The 23,827-nt window shown below is 32.3% G+C and overlaps 1 protein-coding gene across 1 annotated transcript in view; it reads left to right on the top strand.

Moving 5' to 3' along the window:
* Positions 1–23,704, top strand: part of LOC136028424 (uncharacterized) — a 33,274-nt gene extending 9,570 nt beyond the window's left edge. Inside the window, exons 3-5 of the mRNA XM_065706263.1 lie at positions 14,664–14,831; positions 19,342–19,590; positions 22,140–23,704. Coding sequence (XP_065562335.1) covers positions 14,664–14,831; positions 19,342–19,590; positions 22,140–22,218 — 496 coding nt within the window. The 3' untranslated portion in view covers positions 22,219–23,704. The remainder of the gene's footprint in view (positions 1–14,663; positions 14,832–19,341; positions 19,591–22,139) is intronic.
* The last annotated feature ends 123 nt before the right edge of the window (positions 23,705–23,827 follow it).

The raw sequence follows: 23,827 nt of genomic DNA, 5'->3' as shown, positions 1-23,827 counted from the left end.
ATATATATATATATATATATATATATATATTCAAGCTGTTGGGGTGACGCGAAGCGCCACCCCAACACCTAGTTGGTGGGGGTGCTTCGCGCCCCCCCCAAGCCCCCCCGCGCGCGTAAGTCGTTACGCGCCATATTAGTTACGCGCCATTGTAGTTGTCTCCCTATGTCTAACCTGTATATATATATATATATATATATATATATATATATATATATATATATATATATATATATATATATATATATATATATATATATATATATATATATATATATATATATATATATGTTTTTAACTACGTAAAACTTGCGAATATACAACATTCTTTGCTGTCCAATTGTCTGTGCATATAAATAGATTGTCAGGTTTACCGACTCTTGAACATGCAACATATAATGGTCCATGGGAAAACAATCCGTATTCAGATCTATACCTCATGATTCTAATGATTGCTCTTGAGCTTTGTTGATGGTGATTGCTAATCGACGATTCCCTGTGTCGCCGTCGTCATTTATATATCCCCCTGTGCCCCCCGGCGTCCCCGTTGTATTTGTGTCCCTGTGTCCCGGTCATCATTTGTGTCCCGGTGTCCCGGTCTGTATATACATTCGTTTTTGAATTGGTCTTTTTTTTAGGTTTTAGTTTTTTACCTTTTTTTAGTTTTTTTAGTTATACCTCATGATTCTAATGATTGCCTTTGAGCTTTGTTGATGGCGATTGCTAATCGAACATTCCCTGTGTCCCCGTCGTCATTTATATATCCCCCTGTGCCCCCCGGCGTCCCCGTTGTAGTTGTGTCCCTGTGTCCCGGTCGTCATTTATATTCCCTGTGTCCCGTTCGTCATTTGTATCCCGGTGTCCCGGTTTGTGTAGGCTATACATTCGTTTTTGAAATGGTATATGATGAAATAAATTTTTGTATTTTTCCCCTTTTTTTCTTTTTAGTTTTTTTTGGTTTTTACATTTTTTAGTTTTTTTAGTTTTTTTTTCTTTTTCTTTTTTTTATTTTTATTTTTTTTTAGTTTTGTTTTTCTCCTTTATTTTTCATTTTTTTCCTTTTTTTATTTTTTTTCTTTTTTAGTTTTTTTAATTTTTTTATTAGTTTTTAGTTTGTTTTTTTTTTAGTTTTTTTTGTAGTTTTTATCTTTTTTTAGTTTTTTTTTAGCTTTTTTTTACTTATGTCCTGGTCGTCATTTATACTCCCTGTGTCCCGGTCGTCATTTGTGTCCCGGTGCTTTGTTGATGGTGATTGCTAATCGAACATTCCTTGTGTCCCAGTCGCTTTCTCTTTGAGTGTCCCGGTCGTCATTTATATTCCCTATGTGCCGGTGTCCTGGTCGTCATTTGTGTCCCAATGTAATTTCGTAATTTCGTCAGTCGAAAACATGACTTCAGTCGACACATGACGTCACCTGACACACAGACAGACAGACAACTTATTTTTATATATATAGATGTGCCGGTGTCCCGGTCGTCATTTGTGTCCCGATGTGCCGGTCTGTAATTTCGTCAGTCGAAAACATGACGTCAGTCAACACAGAAATATGACGTCACCTGATCCACAGACACACAGACAGACAACTTATTTTTATATATATAATAATATATATATATATATATATATATATATATATATATATATATATATATATATATATATATATATATATATATATATATATATATATATATATATATGTATATCTATATGTATATATATATATATATATATATATATATATATATATATATATATATATATATATTATATATATATATATATATATATATATATATATATATATATATATATATATATATATATATATGTCTGTCTGTCGGGTGACGTCCTGTTTGTGTGTTGACTGATGTCATGTTTTCAACAGACGAAATTACAGACGGGGAAATCGGGACATAAATGACGACCGGGACACCGGCACATAGGGAATATAAATGACGACACTCAAAGAGAAAGCGACCGGGACAAAAGGAATGTTCGATTAACAATCACCATCAACAAAGCACTGGGACACAAATGACGACCGGGAAACAGGGAGTATAAATGACGACCAGGACATAAGTAAAAAAAAAACTAAAAAAAAGGTAAAAACTAAAAAAGAGTAAAAAGAAAAAAAAAATAAAAACTAATAAAAAAACTAAAAAAGTTAAAAAGCTAAAAAAACTAAAAAAAATAAATAAAAAAGTAAAAAAAATGAAAAATAAAGGAGAAAAACAAAACTAAAAAAACGAATGTATATACAGACCGGGACACCGGGATACAAATGACGAGCGGGACAGAGGGAATACAAATGACGACCGGGACACAGGGACACAACTACAATGGGGACGCGGGGGGGCACAGGGGGATATAAATGACGACTGGGACACAAGGAATATAAATGACGCCCGGGACCTCCAAAGAGGAATCACAGACTGGGGCACCGGGACACAAATGACGACCGGGACACAGGGAATATAAATGACGACCAGGACACAGGGACACAACTACAAAGGGGACGCCGGGGGCACAGGGGGATATATAAATGACGACGGCGACACAGGGAATGGTCGATTAGCAATCATCATCAACAAAGCTCAAGGGCAATCATTAGAATCATGAGGTATAGATCTGAATATGGATTGTTTTCCCATGGACCATTATATGTTGCATGTTCAAGAGTCGGTAAACCTGACAATCTATTTATATGCACAGACAATGGGACAGCAAAGAATGTTGTATATTCGCACAAGTTTTACTTAGTTAAAACCATATATATATATATATATATATATATATATATATATATATATATATATATATATATATATATATATATATATATATATATATATATATATATATATATACTAGCTGTTGGGGTGGCGCTTCGCGCCACCCCAACACCTAGTTGGTGGGGCGCTTCGCGCCCCCCCAAGCCCCCCCGCGCGCGTAAGTCGTTACGCGCCATATTAGTTACGTGCCATTGTAGTTGTGTCCCTGTGTCCCACCTGTGAATATAGATAGATTTATATATGTGTTTCAAACTACGTAAAAATTGCGAATATACAACATTCTTGGCTTTCCCATTGTCTGTCCATATACAAAGCCGTATGTACTAATAATGACGTCATATGCAAACGCTCTTTTTACAAACAAACAAACATGCATACACACAACTCGTTTTTATATAGATAGATAGATAGATAGATAGATACAATACAAATTGACTACGTAAAACTTGTGAATATACAACAGTCTTCGCTGTCCCATTGTCTGTGCGTATAAATAGATTGTCAGGTTTACCGACCCTCAAAGATGCAACATACAATTGTACATTGGTAAAGCAATCTGTATTAAGATCTATACCGCATTTTTCTAGTGATTGCCCTTGAGCTTTGTTGATGGTGGTTGCAAATGCTAATCGAATTGGGAATTGCAATCTTTTAAATTGAAAAAGCAGATCTGTTGGAATCATGGGAATGCGAGGAATAAGAACAGCCTCACCCTCATAAGGCCCTGTCAAGAATGTGGCATCTATTAGGTTTTCCATTGTTTTTTTTTTGTACGGCAAGTCGTCATTTATAACTGCATCTCGCAAATGAATGTATTGTTCAGAGCGGAGCTTGGTCTGATTCAGGCGGATATATAGCAAACGTTCTGATTCAATTTTAGCATACATATCCACGACAAATTGGTGAAACAATTCACGGCATTTTAAAATATAATTTTCTTCATCCTGCCGAATCATTAGTCTATAGGAATAATAATGCATTGCACTGCATTTCTTATTCATTTCTTTGTTAGTGGCTGGATTCATCAATTTAATATTAAAGTGATAGCCGTCGGCTCCATCCCAAAAAATGATAGGATATTGTAGGGCATCGTAGCATCGATGAGTTTCAGCAATTCTTAACAACTGAGCGTTTCGCTTATCTAGAATAATATCTCGAGGTAAAAACTGATCACCGACCATAACGATTGCCACTTCGTCGATAGTCGGAGCATTGTATCTACGCACATGTTGGCCAGGAGGCGTTTTGTCAGCGGAAATAACAATTTTATGAGTATCAGTAGGCATCAAATCGATGGCTGTTTTGAACAGACGCACTAAATTATTATTTTCGTGGAAAAGATGTTGCAATTGGGAAACGATTGTCCTTTCAACGTTGGGAGAAATTTCGCAACGTGCATTCAATTCAGAATTTCTATCACTGATGAAGTACAATTGTAAAAATTTATGATTCTCGCCTGAGAATGGTAGAAGGGACCCTGCTTTATGATAAATTTGCCCTTTTACTTTGAAAGTAGACATAAATTGATCTGGATTTTCGATTTGGGCTCCAAACGACGTCATTTGGAAACATGAGTTGTATTGTCTGATTTTTGACAAAAAACGCTTAGATTCTGACGTAGTTCCAGTAAGGAAAGTCTTCAATGGCTCTGGTGGTGCAGCCAATAGAGGAAGTTTAACTTTTCCTGAGGCGCAACACATTCCCATTGTTTCACCATTTAATTTCAAGGCCTTGCAATAGGGACAAATTTTAGACATTGTCCCGATTTGAACACATCTACTCAAGCTATAATCATCGACTGGGTTGTACCTGAATGCCAGGCGATAACTTTCAGATTGCTCTGATTCCTCGGCACGCTTTCTTTTCTTACTTTCTCTATCAGCAGCAAGCCTGATTTCTTGCTGTTCTTATAATTCCTCGGCACGCTTTCTTTTCTTACTTTCTCTATCAGCAGCAAGCCTGATTTCTTGCTGTTCTTGTGATTCCTCGGCACGCTTTCTTTTCTTACTTTCTCTATCAGCAGCAAGCCTGATTTCTTGCTGTTCTTGTAATTCCTCGGCACGCCTTCTTTTTTCATATTCTCTTTTAGCAGCAAGTCTGCTTCTGCGTTGCTCTGGTAGTTCCTCGGCATGCTTTCTGTTCTTTCTTTCTCTATCAGCCTCAAGCCTGTTTCCCTGCTGGTCTTTTGATTCCTCGGCACGCCTTCTTTTTTCACTTTCTCTTTTAGCAGCAAGTCTGCTTCTGCGTTGCTCTGGTAGTTCCTCGGCATGCAGCCTCAAGCCTGTTTCCCTGCTGGTCTTTTGATTCCTCGGCACGCCTTCTTTTTTCACTTTCTCTTTTAGCAGCAAGTCTGCTTTCGCGTTGCTCTGGTAGTCAGCAGCAAGTTTCTTGGCATAGACATTGTCTGATTTTTGACAAAAAACGCTTAGATTCTGACGTAGTTCCAGTAAGGAAAGTCTTCAATGGCTCTGGTGGTGCAGCCAATAGAGGAAGTTTAACTTTTCCTGAGGCGCAACACATTCCCATTGTTTCACCATTGAATTTCAAGGCCTTGCAATAGGGACAAATTTTAGACATTGTCCCGATTTGAACACATCTACTCAAGCTATAATCATCGACTGGGTTGTACCTGAATGCCAGGCGATAACTTTCAGATTGCTCTGATTCCTCGGCACGCTTTCTTTTCTTACTTTCTCTATCAGCAGCAAGCCTGATTTCTTGCTGTTCTTGTAATTCCTCGGCACGCTTTCTTTTCTTACTTTCTCTATCAGCAGCAAGCCTGATTTCTTGCTGTTCTTGTGATTCCTCGGCACGCCTTCTGTTTTCACATTCTCTTTTAGCAGCAAGTCTGCTTCTGCGTTGCTCTGGTAGTTCCTCGGCATGCTTTCTGTTCTTTCTTTCTCTATCAGCCTCAAGCCTGTTTCCCTGCTGGTCTTTTGATTCCTCGGCACGCCTTCTTTTTTCACTTTCTCTTTTAGCAGCAAGTCTGCTTCTGCGTTGCTCTGGTAGTTCCTCAGCATGCAGCCTCAAGCCTGTTTCCCTGCTGGTCTTTTGATTCCTCGGCACGCCTTCTTTTTTCACTTTCTCTATTAGCAGCAAGTCTGCTTTCGCGTTGCTCTGGTAGTCAGCAGCAAGTTTTTTGGCATAGACTCTTTGAGCATCTTCATCAGTCATTGTAAACTTAAACATTAATAGATTTCTACGCGAACATATGTCTTATATAACTTGAATGACGTCACCTTCAAAGCAAAAATGACGGCAACTAATTTCATGACGTCAGCCGAAACATGACGTCACCTGATCCACAGATCCACAGACAGACAGACAACTTATTTTTATATATATAGAAGATATATATATCTTCTATATATATAAAAATAAGTTGTCTGTCTGTGGATGGGTCAGGTGACGTCACCTGAAAAAACTGGATCAGGTGACGTCAAAACTGAAAAAACTAAAAAAAGGCAAAAACTACAAGAAAAACTAAAAACTAATAAAAAAAATGAAAAAGCTAAAAAACTAAAAAAAACTAAAAAAAGGCAAAAACTACAAAAAAAACTAAAAACTAATAAAAAAGCTAAAAAACTAAAAAAACTAAAAAAAGGCAAAAACTACAAAAAAAAACTAAAAACTAATAAAAAAAAAAAAGCTAAAAAACTAAAAAAAAACTAAAAAAACTAAAAAAAGATAAAAAACTAAAAAAACTAAAAACTAAAAAAAACTAAAAAAAAAGGAAAAAACTGAAAAATAAGCTAAAATAAAGGTAAAAACCAATAAAAAACTAAAAAAAAACTGAAAAAACTGAAAAAAGGCAAAAACTACAAAAAAACTAAAAACTAATAAAAAAAGTAAAAAAGCTAAAAAACTAAAAAAACTAAAAAAACTAAAAAAAGGTAAAAAACTAAAAAAAATAAAAAATAAAAAAAAAAACTAAAAAAAAGGAAAAAACTGAAAAATAAGCTAAAATAAAGGTAAAAACCAATAAAAAACTAAAAAGAAAAAAAGGAAAAAACTAAAAAAAAATTTCATCTAAAAAACTAAAAAACACTAAAAAAGGTAAAAACTAAAAGAAGACCAGGACATAAGTAAAAAAAAAAACTATCTATATATATAAAAATAAGTTGTCTGTGGATCTGTGGATCGTGGATCAGGTGACGTCACCTGAAAAAACTGGATCAGGTGACGTCAAAACTGAAAAAACTAAAAAAAGGCAAAAACTACAAAAAAAACTAAAAACTAATAAAAAAAATAAAAAAGCTAAAAAACTAAAAAAACTAAAAAAAGGCAAAAACTACAAAAAAAACTAAAAACTAATAAAAAAGCTAAAAAACTAAAAAAACTAAAAAAAAGGCAAAAACTACAAAAAAACTAAAAACTAATAAAAAAAATAAAAAAAGCTAAAAAACTAAAAAACTAAAAAAACTAAAAAAAGTAAAAAACTAAAAAAACTAAAAACTAAAAAAAACTAAAAAAAAGGAAAAAACTGAAAAATAAGCTAAAATAAAGGTAAAAACCAATAAAAAACTAAAAAAAAAAAACTGAAAAAACTAAAAAAAGGCAAAAACTACAAAAAAACTAAAAACTAATAAAAAAAGTAAAAAAGGTAAAAAACTAAAAAAACTAAAAAAACTAAAAAAACTAAAAAATCTAAAAATCTAAATAAACTAAAAAAGAAAAAAAAGGAAAAAAATAAAGGAGAAAAACAAAACTAAAAAACGAATGTATATACAGACCGGTACACCGGGATACAAATGACGACCGGGACACAGGGAATATAAATGACGACCGGGACACAGGGACACAACTACAACGGGGACACCGGGGGAAACAGGGGGATATAAATGACGACCGGGACAAAAAAACTAAAAAGAAAAAAAAACTAAAAACTAATAAAAAAACTAAAAAATCTAAAAATCTTAATAAGCTAAAAAAGAAAAAAAAAGGAAAAAAATAAAGGAGAAAAACAAAACTAAAAAACGAATGTATATACAGAATATATATATATATATATATATATATATATATATATATATATATATATATATATATATATATATATATCTATATTCACAGGTGGAACATAGGGACACAACTACAATGGCGCGTAACTATTATGGCGCGTAACGACTTACGCGCGCGGGGGGGCTTGGGGGGGCGCGAAGCGCCCCCACCAACTAGGTGTTGGGGTGGCGCGAAGCGCCACCCCAACAGCTAGTCTATATATATAAAAATAAGTTGTCTGTGTGTGGATCTGTGGATGGATCAGGTGACGTCATGTTTGTCCGCATATGACGTCTGAATTATTTCACACTAATACAAAATAAGAAAAAAAAACTAAAAAAGGTAAAAACTACAAAAAAAAACTAAAAAGAAAAAAAAAAATAAAAAACTAAAAAAAAACTAAAAAACGGTAAAAAACTAAAAACTAAAAAAAACTGAAAAAACTAAAAAAAAGGCAAAAACTACAAAAAAAACTAAAAACTAATAAAAAAACTAAAAAATCTAAAAAACTAAAAAAACTAAAAAAACTAAAAAAAGGTAAACTAGCAATCAACAAAGCACCGGGACACAAATGACGACCGGGACACAGGGAGTATAAATGACGACCAGGATATAAGTAAAAAAAACTAAAAAAAACTTAAAAAAAAGGTAAAAACTACAAAAAAACTAAAAAGAAAAAAAAACTAATAAAAAAACTAAAAAATCTAAAAATCTAAATAAACTAAAAAAGAAAAAAAAGAAAAAAGGAAAAAAATAAAGGAGAAAAACAAAACTAAAAAACGAATGTATATACAGACCGGGACACCGGGATACAAATGACGACCGGGACACAGGGAATATAAATGACGACCGGGACACAGGGACACAACTACAACGGGGACGCCGGGGGGCACAGGGGGATATAAATGACGACCGAGACACCGGGACACGTGGAATATAAATGACGCCCGGGACACTCAAAGAGAAATCACAGACTGGGACACCGGGACACAAATGACGACCGGGACACAGGGACAAAACTACAAAGGGGATGCCGGGGGGTACAAGGGGATATATAAATGACGATGGCGACACAGGGAATGGTAGATTAGCAATCACCATCAACAAAGCTCAAGGGCAATCATTAGAATCATGAGGTATAGATCTAAATACGGATTGTTTTCCCATGGACCATTATATGTTGCATTTAAACAAAATATTAAGAAAATAAATATACAGCTAGACAGAATAACGATAAGAAAGTCAATAACGAGTGACATCATTCTTCTGTTAGGTCTTTTGGGGTATATATAAACAAAATATTACCAAAATAAAGATACAGGTAAACAAAATATAAAGAAATAAGTCAAAAACGAGTAACTTCATTCATCAGTTATTTCTTCCCTGTTATAGATAAACAAAATATGAAGAAAATAACGATACAGTTAAACAAAATAACAACAAAGAAGTCAGTAAAGAGAAGCATCTATCATCAGTTATCTCTTTCCTTTTACAATTAAACAAAATAATAAGAAAATAAAAATACAGTTAGGCAAAATAACGATATGGAAGTCAATAACGAGTGACATTATTTCTCTGTTAGGTCTTTTGGGGTATATATAAACAAAATATTACCAAATTAAAGATACAGGTAAACAAAATTCGCTACAGTTCGTTACCACGAACTGTTTGATAAACAAAATATGAAGAAAATAACGATACAGTTAAACAAAATAACAACAAAGAAGTCAGTAAAGAGAAGCATCTACCATCAGTTATCTATTTCCTTTTACAATTAAACAAAATAATAAGAAAATAAAAATACAGTTAGACAAAATAACGATAAGGAAGTCAATAACGAGTGACATTATTTCTCTGTTAGATCTTTTGGGGTATATATAAACAAAATATTACCAAAGTAAAGATACAGGTAAACAAAATATAAAAAAGAAGTCAGTAACAAGTAACATCATTCATCAGTTATTTCTTTCCTGTTATAGACAAACAAAATATGAACAAAATAACGATACAGTTAAACAAAATAACAACAAAGAACTTAGTAAGGAGTAGCATCTATCATCAGTTATCTCTTTCCTTTTACAATTGAACAAAATATTAAGAAATAAGTCAAAAACGAGTAACTTCATTCATCAGTTATTTCTTCCCTGTTATAGATAAACAAAATATGAAGAAAATAACGATACAGTTAAACAAAATAACAACAAAGAAGTCAGTAAAGAGAAGCATCTATCATCAGTTATCTCTTTCCTTTTACAATTAAACAAAATAATAAGAAAATAAAAATACAGTTAGGCAAAATAACGATATGGAAGTCAATAACGAGTGACATTATTTCTCTGTTAGGTCTTTTGGGGTATATATAAACAAAATATTACCAAATTAAAGATACAGGTAAACAAAATTCGCTACAGTTCGTTACCACGAACTGTTTGATAAACAAAATATGAAGAAAATAACGATACAGTTAAACAAAATAACAACAAAGAAGTCAGTAAAGAGAAGCATCTATCATCAGTTATCTATTTCCTTTTACAATTAAACAAAATAATAAGAAAATAAAAATACAGTTCGACAAAATAACGATAAGGAAGTCAATAACGAGTGACATTATTTCTCTGTTAGATCTTTTGGGGTATATATAAACAAAATATTACCAAAGTAAAGATACAGGTAAACAAAATATAAAAAAGAAGTCAGTAACAAGTAACATCATTCATCAGTTATTTCTTTCCTGTTATAGACAAACAAAATATGAACAAAATAACGATACAGTTAAACAAAATAACAACAAAGAACTTAGTAAGGAGTAGCATCTATCATCAGTTATCTCTTTCCTTTTACAATTGAACAAAATATTAAGAAAATAAATATGCAGCTAGACAGAATAACGATAAGGAAGTCAATAACGAGTGACATCATTCCTCTGTTAGGTCTTTTGGGTTCTATATAAACAAAATGTTACCAAAATAAAGATACAGGTAAACAAAATATAAAAAAATAAGTCAAAAACGAGTAACTTCATTCATCAGTTATTTCTTTCCTGTTATAGATAAACAAAATATGAACAAAATAACGATACAGTTAAACAAAATAAAAAAAAAGAAGTCAGTAAAGAGTAGCATCTATCATCAGTAATCTCTTTCCTTTTACAATTAAACAGAATAATAAGAAAATAAAAATACAGTTAGACAAAATAACAATAAGGAAGTCAATAACGAGTGACATCATTTCTCTGTTAGGTCTTTTGGGTTACACATAAACAAAATATTACCAAAATAAAGATACAGATAAACAAAATGTAAAAAAAGAAGTCAGTAACGACTAATATCATTCATCAGTTATTTCTTTCCCGTTACGGATAAACAAAATATGAACAAAATGATGATACAGTTAAACAAAATAACAACAAAGAAGACAGTAACAAGTATCACCGTTCACCCTTACAACTTTCCTTTTAGAGTGAAAATAAATATAAATAAAATAATGGCGAAAAGTCAGTAGCGAGTATCAATGTTTCATCAGCTATCTCTTCCCAGATATAGTTAAGAAGAATATTAATAAAGTACTAAGCAGAAGAAAACTACTACAAAGAAATCAGTAGCGAGAATCATCGTTCATCAGTTATGTCTTTCCTGTTTCAGATTAACAAAACATTAACAAAATAGCAATACTCCCCGATAAAATATTGGCAAAGCTGTAGCGAGTAACATCTTTCTTCTCTTATCTTTTTGTTGATACAGTTAAACAAAAAATAAACATAATGACACAGTTAAACAAAATAATGATCATGGAGTCAATAACGAATAACCTCATTAATCAGTTATCTTTCTATGTTAAAGTTAAACAAAATATTATTAACATTATAATACAGTTAAACAAAAATCTTTTTCAATAATATAATCAGTTTAGTTTTTCTGAAATTAAAAAGTCAAGATTTTTTTAACAGAAAAGTAAGGAGAATTATTTAAGCTTATAACGAAGAGAAAATTCTTGTATGTTTTGGGGGCTCCTTACTTCTCAACTCCTCCCTCTTCACGCTAAAGTTTTTTTTAGCGCTCCAAAAACTTCTTATTCCAACTTAGACTCTCAAAGAGGGTAACATTAGTGTCTTTACGACCTTGATATTGATTTTTGTCCAAACGAAACTAAAAAGTAACCAATTAATTCTAGAACATAATATGGCAGCGATAGAAATTAAAGACACTAGAACATTTATTACGGCTTGTACATACTGACAAAGATAAAGTTTATGATAAAATTAAAATGATAAAAATCACACACAGGAAAAAGCTTTGGGATTTTCTCAGCTCGATATGATAATGAACAAACCTGAGTTGCAACCGAAATCATCGCATAGTTTTCATATAAGTAATTTATGCTTGTTACCCACGATTATGATGTCATTCTTGAATATAATTACACAGTTTCATATAATTCATTTTTAACATTGTGTTGTGTGAATTATAAAATACTTAGTTGTAGCAATTTCCTTGATAGTGATTCATTAAACAGCTTTCTATCATGTTCCAGTATGGCTCTAGCAGTGCAGAAAATCAATAAAAATAGAAGAAGGCGGTGCGATCCATGAAGAATATGTTATTTTCTTTAGTTTCTGAGCCTGGGAACTGTAAGTTTCCTGAAAAAGGCCATAAGGATCCCTGAACCTCCCGAACTTTGGCCATAAATATCCCAATAGTGTTCTTTTTGTTTCGATCTGACGCCATTTCCTAGAGATCTCAGACTCTTTTTTTGAAGTTTCCATCGATTTAAATTTCAAACTATCATGTTACTATAAAGATAAATTAAGATAAGCCTTACCACTCCTGAATTAGCTAGAAATAGTAATTTATTATCACTCGCAAGTGTTTTTCTTAGATCGTTTCTCCTTTTTTTTCTTTCTATGGGCTGTGGTTTGCTACTTACGAGTTTGCAGCTACCGATGGAACGAAGATTTAACGTAATTTTTGTTTCATAATTCATTCTTTAAAAAAAACTGGAATCAAATTGAATCAGCGTAAATAGTGAAGGAATCAGGGAGAATCAACCCCTCTTATATACAGAATAGTCTCTGTTCCTTAATTCTGAAAAACTCTTTAAGATGACTCCTAACTTCCAGATAAAAACTTATTATTTTTTAATTTCTTGTCATATTCAAACCACGCAAAGGCCTTATATGGTGAAATCAAAGCTTTTTATTTCATTTATCTAAATTGTGCATATTGGTAATTGTAAAATGGTCACTATGTCCATAGTCACTCCTTTTTATTTTTCTGCTTAGGAGCTAAAATATTAGATTATAAATGTAATTTTGGACAAAATTTGAATTTCTAGTGAAAATTTTTGATGGAGATAATTATAAGAAACATTTTTTCGCAATAAGAAAGGAGGTACCGTCCCACCGCACCCTATGTTTAACTTGGCCGATATAGAGGGAGAAGAGAGAATAATTGTAACATCATACTTTATCAGAAGGTTCATGGAGAGTTAAAAAATTCCCCTGACTTCAAATTAAGCTGCCGTCCATCCTTCCTAATAGCTGATGTGCAATTACATTTCACCAAACATAATTTCACGAGAAACTAAATCAATTAATATGGTTAAATCAAGCATCAAGATAAATGTCTATATTAAACATTTTTTTGTGTGGACTATTTGATTTTTCAGGAACGAACGTTACATTGTAGAGTATTACATCTTCTGCAACTTTGAAGCCCTATGTTTTGATACCCAGGTTTTGTACTATGTTTTGATATCTTTAGATCAATCAGCTGTCTCCGAATTTTAAATTGACAACCACTTGATTCTTCTTGGGGCAAAGTTGTGATTTGGCGCCATAAAATTGTAGAAAAACACTTTCCCGTGGCACCCGCTGTTTAGTCACTTAAAGAGGCATTATGATTTTTAATTGTCATTCTCAATCCTCTAAGATCATCGTTTTATAACAATCTCCCATTTAAGAAAAGATATTTAAAAAAAGAGTAAATAGGCCTTTTCATTTTGGGAAAAACAGCAGTTTCACACCATATGAAAAATACTCCTAAATACTCCTTTAGGTAAAGTTTCACATTTTCATATAGGAGCTTGAACCCAAAACAGTTGGGTTCTCTGATAATGCTGAACATGACGATGTGACTTCCAATAGCATCAATTGCCCTCTTGGTGTGGTTTTTCCCCTCTTTGAAACAACAAGAAAATTTTCTCAGGCTCGTAGTTTTTGATTAGTGATAAAATTATACATTTAATCTATTTGAGATGAGCGTAAAAAGCCAACTATTCTGAAATAGTTGCAGTTACAAAAATTACTCTTGTTTGGATTTCCGTTACTATTGTCCTGAGTGTTTCTCGTTTAAGGTTTGTTACTACAAACTATTTGATTTATGGTTAATTTTCTAGGAGACCTGTTCTAACAAATTTGGAGAAAACTTGTTTTCCAACATATGTGTGAGACAGCCACCTTAGGGGCCCATAGTGGATGTCCTCCTTAGATTAGACTTAAATAATGCCACTGTCAGAAAAAAAATTAAACCGTGTCATAATTTCCTTATGGCTAAGTATTGTTGTACTTTATGTAGGAATTTAAGATTCAGCTATTTTTTTATTTATTTTTTTCATTCGGATTACACACACAACAAAGTTTGGAAATAACAACGTGAAACAGGTTGAGTCTCTCTTTTTTCTTTATTTTTGCTTTTGGTACAGTTTGGTTTGCTTACGATAGTAACTTTCTTGTGTAATCATCACCTGAGACAGATTAAAATTAATATGATAAAACAGATTAAAAAAATTAATATGATAATATGATGAAACAGATAAAATTAATATGTTTAATCATTTCCTACTAATTACTTACTGCATTTTTTATTTAGGAGTGTGGCTGAAACTGATCAATTGCAAATATTTCGCTCTATAGAATCAATTCTTTCAACCATGGGAGTAGATGGCAGAGCCTGTCTCCTTCGGACAATTTGTGAGTTGCAGAGCTATCCAATCATGAATAACGGCCTCATGGGAGAAATTCTAATCTTAGTTCTAACGTTAGTAGTAGAAATACTTTTCAGCTTCTTTGTTAAAAACTTACACTTCAATGTGGGGTTTCAGGATATAAGAAAATTTTGAATTCTTAGTTTATCAGTGTAATCAATTTAGTTCGAACTTGATAACAATTTTGATCGAACTTGGTATATATATATATATATATATATATATATATATATATATATATATATATATATATATATATATATATATATATATATATATATATATATATAGAATACACTGGCCTATATAGGGTTTCGGCATTCTAAATTCTCTACCCAGCACAGTGTTGTGGCTACCACAGAATATCCATAGAGGGGTTGTTCATCCCCCCCCCCTGTATAGGACAATGTACAATGGTATGAATTGTAAATTGTAAAATTGAAGAGGTTGTTTTCCTATTTGACAACTGATACATTGCTCAGAGTCAATAGGAGTTACATGATTTCAAAATTTCTCTTTTTTTTGTGTCTTTTTCTACTAGCCTGAACCACAGAGCTTTTTCGCCCTTCTTTTTCATCATATTTATTTTATTTTCACATTACATTACAATTTGATATATATATATTTATATATATATATATATATGTATATATATATATATATATATATATATATATATATATATATATATATATATATATATATATATATATATATATATATATATTGGTCTTAAATTGCAAGGATTTTATTGATATTTCTAAAAATACATATCCATCAGAGCTTATTCTTGAACCTAGTCATGGCGCTGGTCATGAAGATCATTTCTTAGATTTAAATATTAATATTTGTGATAATAATAAATTAAGTTTTAAAATGTATAATAAAACGGATGATTTTGATTTTGAAGTGATTAGTTTCCAATTCCCTGAAAGTAATATACACTCAAATATCACATATTCAGCGTTTTTCCTACAGTTACTTCGTTATGCAAGGATTTGTAGTAATTATATTGATTTTAAAAATTGATGTAGAATCTTAAGCCAAAAATTGATATCAAGAGGTTTTTCTGCAAATAAATTCACTTGGCAATTTAAAAAAATTTAGTTTTCATTATAACGAACTTATTAAATAAATATCAAAAGAATTATTTGGAAATACTTAAAGAAATTTTCAACTAATTTCGGAGGTTCGAGAAATGATGTTGCAGCGCCATTTATTTTGAATTGTGTTTCTAATAGAGCGGATTTTTTTTTTAAAGTATTCACATGGTAAAGATGAATTCTATAATTGTTTAGTTCATTCAGGTTTTTTGCAATGTGTTAATATTTGTGATTTGGTAAAATTTATCATACCTAGTTTACCTATTGTTGCCAAAAAGAGGGATATATTAACAGGATAAGCTGTTTTGGTGTTACTTGGTTGTTTTACATTTGCCGTTTTTTTTTCTTTCATAGGCATGTATTTTGGGGGTGATACCCGACACGAGGATGCCATGGATATTCTGTGGTAATCACAATACTTTGCTGGGTAGAGAATTTAATGTGGCGAAACCCTATAGACAAGTGTATTCTCTCGATGAGCCCTTGTGTTGGGTTGTTGCCTCTGAATTATATGTCTTTATTGTTTCTACTGTTTGATAAATGACGACTTATACCTATTGACGACATGACTGCCTGTCCATGGATTATTCTTTATGGTTGATTGTGTATGGCTATGCTGTTTGACCTATGTGATTATATGGATGAGTAGGGTTAAGGCCTCATTCAAGTGCTGGTCTATATTAATCACTAATTTATATATATATATATATATATATATATATATATATATATATATATATATATATATATATATATATATATATATATATATATATATATATATATATATATATATATATATATATATATATATATATATATATATATATATATATATATATATATACATATATAAAAGCGTGGGGGCTATCTGCACTGCGATCACTTTTGACGCTCAAAAATATAGCTTCCGATTTCCAATCGAATGAGCGCCCTCCGACGTTTATACAACCGTTCCTCTCATATAAAGTGGCACTGGAAAAAGAAATTAAACACTGGAACTTTATGGCCTTAAGGTTAGTATGGTGAGCCTAGTTGCCATTGGATCACTTTTGACTCTTAAAAAGTTAGTTATAACTTTCAATATCTAATAATTTGCTTCTCCTCCAAGGTTTATACGACTTCTTTTCCATAAAAATCTATATACCTCCAGGGCATAACTTACAACCTTTTCAAGGGGCTTTGGGGGAAGTTATGTTGACCCCTTAATTATTGTTATCTGATTGTCAAACTATTTGAAACAAACTGGCAAATCTCAATATTTTGATCATATGCATTTGTTGAAAAGAGGGTGTTTGTGCGTGTGCATGTGTGTGGGTGGAGAGGGGTGTATACCTTCTGATCCTGTTTGACTCAAGAAAAGTAATAGAACTATCAAAAATCCAATCAAATGGGGAAGCTTTGAAGTTTATACGACCCCCCCTTATATAAAACCTTATATGACCCCGGGGCATAACTTAAAACACTTCCCCACAGGCTCTGGGGGTTTGTGTTGACCAATATTTAAGTTATTTATAACACAACAGCTTTCTCAAACTTTTTATCAATTGAATTAGCGGGAAAAGGGAGGGGAAACGGGATATCTGCCCTAAAATCCCTTTTCATTCTTAAGAAATAAAATATAGCTTTCAACTTCCATTTAAATGAGCACTTTATGAAGTTTTTACAATCACTCCTTCCATAAGAGATATGCTCCCAGGACACAACCTAAAACGCCTTAACCCAATACCCTGGGGGATTGTGTTGATCCAGGAGTTTGGTTATCTTATCCTTGAACTATTTATAACAAAATGGTTACCTCAAATTTTTTACCTTTCGTATTTGGAAAAAAAACGGTGAGGAGGATTGTTGCCCTCCGAGTACTTTTGACTCCTAAAAAGGGCACTAGAGCTTCCGATTTCCATTCGAATGAGCTCCCTCTAAACTTTATATGACCACCGCTACCATATGAAGTGCCCCTGGAAAAATTAATAATAATAAAACAATGGAGCCGTATAGCCTTTACTATAGGCAACACTAAAATGTTCCCTAAGGTTCCTGAATCTTCTACATCGAAAGCAAACTTTTTTCTGCTGGTAGATACTGCAGGTTGGTATTTAAATAGCTCATTGGTTTTTTATGATTATGTATAAGAATTTGTCTGAATTCTAGTGGACTTTCTTGCTATATTGAATCTCAACTAATAATTTAAGCTTTGTTATTGACTTTGTTGCATTTGTTTCTTCTCAAAGTCCACTTAGCATGCCATTCAAGTGAAATTTATGACGTTGATCATAATATTCTGCTTTACTCTGCTAGTACAGAGTGAAAATACTTTTATCCAAGAAAGTCTTGGAGACAGTTATTTACGCTGGTTAAATTGTTGGGCAATGAGCTGTCTTTGTTTTGTAAATTCCTTACCCTGGTTGTAAGATTAGTAAGCAATTATCTCCTGATACCTGCGTTGGACATTCTTAAATTTTATGATTCTGACATTGATTTGGATTTCAATTCAAAATTATCTTGGTTTCAAAGCTAGCGAGCAATTATTTTATGATTACAATAATTGAATTACCTATTTTAACCTGATAACGATTTAGCTTTACCTCGGGGTTTGCCATGACGTTACCTTACTTTTTAGACTAGCATGCAATTACTTGATGAATCACATATCTGATATTGACTTTGATATATGCATATCACACAAGAAGTCTGAGACTTCGTCCGTCTTAGTCTTTGGTGAAACATTTTTCTAAAGTATATTTTTCCTTCTTATTGTGAAAATTCTCAAGCATTCCGCTTGACTGTAATTGAACTGTCTGGGTTTCTGCCAAATGATTCCTCGCGATTATACTGGTGGTGTTTTTCATTTGCCTAAGTTTGAGACCTACAAATACCCGTAGTTGCTACCCGATTGGCTACCTGTAGTTGCTACCCGTAGTTTGTTTATCCTATTTTTTCAGTAGGATTGTTTCTAATGTTCTGTCTGTAAAAGCTGATAAAAGTCAATGGAACCTCCTAGGTTTTTTGCAAAGAAAACTCGCCTTTTCTAATAGTGAAGTAATTGACCCTTTCTATGCTGTAATTTCTAGCTTTTAACCCCAATTTTGAAGAAACTCTGAAAGCCTTTTGAAATTGTTGAAATCATTTTTGTGTTCTTTCCTTTTTCTAGTTGTCAAATATGATTTCGTCTTAACTATAAAAATTATTAAAGTGTATTTTTAATTTTGTTCTTAATTTTATTCTTTTGCAGTCCTGCAAAGAAAACTCGCCTTTTCTAATAGTGAGCTAATTGACGCATTCTATGGTGTAATTTCTAGCTTTTGACCCCAATTTGGAAGAAACTCTGAAAGCCTTTTAAAATTGTTTAAGTCATTTTTGTGTTCTTTCTTTTTTCTAGTTTTCTAATATGAATTCGTCTTAACTATAAAAATTATTAAAGTGTAATTTTAATTTTGTTCTTGATTTTATTCTTTTGCAGTCCCAAACGAGGAGAGAATGATTTCCTTCGTGACTATCAAGAAGCCGAAAAGGTGGGCCGTACGAGAAACGCAACAGCTAAAGGATGTGGGCGTCAGTTCCCAAACTGTCCGTTCTCTGTCTTTGATGTTATCAAGAAATGGAGCAAGGCCCCACAAACTGTGCAAACTGTTTACTTCGATGATTACAATGACAATAAAGACTCCAGTATTCAGGAAATTAGTAGCGCTAAAAATTCTGACAATGAACTGTGAATGTAGCATTATTCTATTGTATTTGCTAAAAAAAAAAGCAAAAATAATATGAAATAAAAATTCTACTGGTACCTGACGGGCAAAAAAAAGGGCAAAAATGATCTGGTATATTTATTAATTTTTATTTTAAAAATAAAAAAAAGATATTCTGTTAAGTTTAATTGTGAAACTTTGAACAAGCCTTCCGTGACGGAGTTTAATTTAGTGTCATTGAAATTATATAATTTTTTCTGGGTATATTTTTCTTTTTCAAAAATTGAAAGAATGTCCTATTAATTCAAATTCAGAGAAGAATTTTTAGTTGGAAACTTAATTTTTCGTCTGCCGGCCAATGGTCTGCGTAGTGCTGATACTGATTCTTTGCGTTCACCCGGTAGTGCAACGCAACGGCTGGGGCAAATCATCCACATCATCCACGGCTGGGACAATTCAGATGTTTTTTCCTCAGATTTCAGTTGACATTTTCTGAAATTTTCGCCCTACAGGAGTTAAATTTATATTTTAAGACTTAGATATTTTTTCAAACACAACAACAAAGGGACGTTATCTGTACTTTAAACTGTGGTTCTAAAATAGCCCAATAACCAAAAATCTAGACTGGTTCAAAATAACAGTGTTCAAAGAAGAAAAAATGAAATGTGAGAAAAGTATATTTTTTTCAACTTTTTTTCAACATGCTTGGCATATTGCCTTAACTGCTACTGCTACTACTAATAACAACTCACCACATCACCAAGCCACCTGAGGCTGAGATCCCTACACACACCCCTCCCGCATCCCAATCTATTCGAATCCTCCGTCTTTGCACCAAATAAACACACTTTCTGACAAATAAGCACAAAAATACTTATTTAAGATGCTTGAATGTAAATGTTGAGTCCAATCACTCGGGCTTTTCTAATTTTCATTGACTGACAAGATTGGATAAGTGCTATCAACTTTTCTGTTGAGGTTATTTCAATACACTAAAGATAACCCTCAGGTGTTTCTGTCAAGTAAGGTCAGTTTCTAAATAACTTAATTTTCCAGTAGCTATTCGGATGAATTTTGCCAGCGTGTTCGTATGTATAAGTCTTATATTACAACACATCCTTGCGACCGGAACTTTTTTTGTTGCTACTACGCAGCTGCTAGTGACTAGTCCAATATAGAGAAAGAGTTCTTAACTGGGTGTCTTCTTAAAAGAAACATTAATTTTGGGATATTTAGATCGAAGAATGTAAGTCCTCACGGACTTATCCTGTTTAAGTTTCAAACACATTGCCAATTAATCATTTCTTCACACTCTGAGAAAAGATGTTACGAATATGAGGGGGTATGTTTACAGTCAACACACTCTCACTAGCATAAAAAAGGTTCTAATTTGTTCTGCTCTGCTACAGACACCTCACATAAACATTATTCCAAAAAGTATGGGAAATAGATGATAAGCAGGCCTTATATAAAAACCACTTATAAAAACCTTATATAAAAACACTTATAAAAACCTTAAAATTACATTTTTCTATTGTTGCTTTATTTTCCTATAAGCACCAAGGACAGTGAAAATTAAATATTAACGTTTAATCTGATTAAGGTGGGACTCATAAAGCTACAAATATTTAAAAAATAAGAAAAATGGGAAGTCAATTAAAATAGTATTAAAACGTTAAAATTGGTATTTTCTTTTGATTGATGTGTGTTACGGAAGGAGTTGATGAGTATAAAGTGTTAAGTTAGTTGTACCTGATTTTGTAGTTTTGTTTGCTTTTTAAATCCTCTCTTTAGGTCAGTGGTAATTAATATTATTTTTTATTTCGTGAATTTGTTGGATTATTTCTCCTCCATATTATGATATGCTATTCCGAGGGGGCATGCGTATGTTAAGTTTTTGTTAATAATTTAAATAACTTAAAAGAAAGAATTGAAAAGAATTCCGTGTCCGGTTTCGCATATTTAATAGTAACAGGGAACAATGTAAAAACATACACAAAAACATGCGGCATTAAACAGTTAAACATTACACATGTGGCATAGTTGATAGTAACAGGGAACAACATGTGGCATTAAATAGCTTGAGAAAATGTAGCTTTTGTTTGAAGGTTCTAACAGATTATCTTTGAAAGTTAACAGATTCCTAGTGTTAGAATTCTTATTAACTACAAGTTTTGTCAAGTAAACGTAATTTGTTTTGCTTACTTAGTTTTACTGTTAAACGCAACGACACTGACAAAAATGTAAACTGCTTCATAATTTTGAAACAAATAAATAAAATCTTAAAAAACACAAGTTTTTAAATATGAATATAACTAAGATGGGTCAAAAAGGCAAAATAGAACTTTATTTTGATGGGTTTTTTTACTTTTAAAGTCAATATTTGCAGAGGATGTCCTTCATTACTAAGCTGCACATCTGATAACTTTCTGTATCCTATTAAAAAGACCTGGGTACGTCTATGAAAAATTAAGATATTATAATATTACTAGAGAAAACATTAGTTATGGCTATGATGGTTTAAGTTTTCACAATTTGGAAATTCTTTTAAGAGCATATCAATTTTTTTAAGCGCAACGGACGAAGGTGCTTCTACAAACCTTGTGGCTGAAAAAAAGGCCTTCAAACCGGCCTTTCGCAAGCAGTGGTAGAGGAATGGTGTGCTTTGATATAAATAAAGTGAATAACTCACACACATTTGTACAATTATAATCTCGTTTGTTTTATCCGCCAACAAGGAGGATATTACCACTTATATGGTAATAGTTTTCGTATAAGGTAATTTTCCGTGAGAATTTAAATAATCCGATTTTCTTTTGAGGAAATTTGGGGAAATACCACCCCAAAATTTGGTCTAGTGGGACTACTGAATGTAAATAATACACAAAGTTTGTATATAATTAAAGCTTGTCTAATTTCGGGATCCCTTGTCTGAGAGGACGCGGGTTTGAATCCCAGTGTACCCAATTCTTCAGTTTGGGACGGGGGTCAGTGGCGTGACTCTGTAAGCTTAGCCAGAGTCGACCCAGCTCTAAATGGGTACCTGGAGAAATCTGGGGAAGGTAAACAGGAAGGGTGTGCGAAAGCACAGGATGGCTGGCCCCCAACCCCCCCATTGCACTTCCTGGCTGAAGGGCCAAGAAACGGAGATCAGCACCGCCGGTACGGACTGTAGAGTCTAATGCCGTATCCTTTACCTTTACCTTTTGTCTAATTTTTGCGTTTCCTCAGATTTTTCCTTATTCGGCGATTTTTACAGATTTTTCTATTTTGGGACCTGTTTTATGAAAACTTGTGTATTTATTTATCGCCCACATTTATATATTGCGCATTATACTCCTAAAGTTTTTTTTTCTAAGTATGTGAAGCATTAGCAAAGAACTAGAACATATTCATTTCAATGCATTTACCTAGTATTCTAGGTTTCTTTTCATTTCTATGAATTATCATTAGCTGTTATATGATTTTTAGGCTTTTTAATTATAGCATGTCCAACTCAACTTTTTTATCATTCTGTATATTTGTTTAAAAAATAAGAATCAAAAGCTATGCAAAAAATGAATTGTTTAAAAAATAATGAATTTTGATAAATATCATAAAACTAAGTTTATTACTCATTATCTCAGATTATCCCATTGATAATTTTAAAAAATTTACTGCACTGAGTTACAAACTTTTTATTTTTTATTTTTGGGATAAGATTCATTGGATAATTTTTGGAAGGTGGCCAACGCAGAAACTTTAAAAAAGACTGAGACACAGGAGTGTTAACAAATACTTGGTTTCAAACGCCTAAACTAGATTCTGACAGAAATCAAATTTCGGCTCAGCAGCCAAATTTTACGTGGCCCAACGTAAACAGTACTTTATTTGAGTGAAAATCCTTTTCCAATATGAACTTCGAAATTCATTATTTTGGTCACTGAGACTCGCCTTAAAATAAATAAAAGGTCTCTATTTATGTTTATAATAAAATACAGAGTTTTATTTAAGAATAAATAGAATATTCTAATAAATAGAATAAGAATATTAAGAATATATTAAAATAAACATTGAAAGAAGAAGAGTTTTAAAGACATTTTATGACCTTGAAAAGCGTCATTGATATTCAGAGTTTCAGCCTCAATTGTTTTTCCATTGCTACTTAGTCATCTATATATATATATGTGTATATATATATATATATATATATATATATATATATATATATATATATATATATATATATATATATATATATATATATATATATATATATAT

This window comes from Artemia franciscana, chromosome 6 (genome assembly GCF_032884065.1).
Source record: "Artemia franciscana chromosome 6, ASM3288406v1, whole genome shotgun sequence".
NCBI classification, from domain to species: Eukaryota; Metazoa; Arthropoda; class Branchiopoda; order Anostraca; family Artemiidae; genus Artemia; species Artemia franciscana.
Note: the sequence above shows the minus strand (reverse complement) of the source record. Positions and strands in the feature narration are given on the sequence as shown.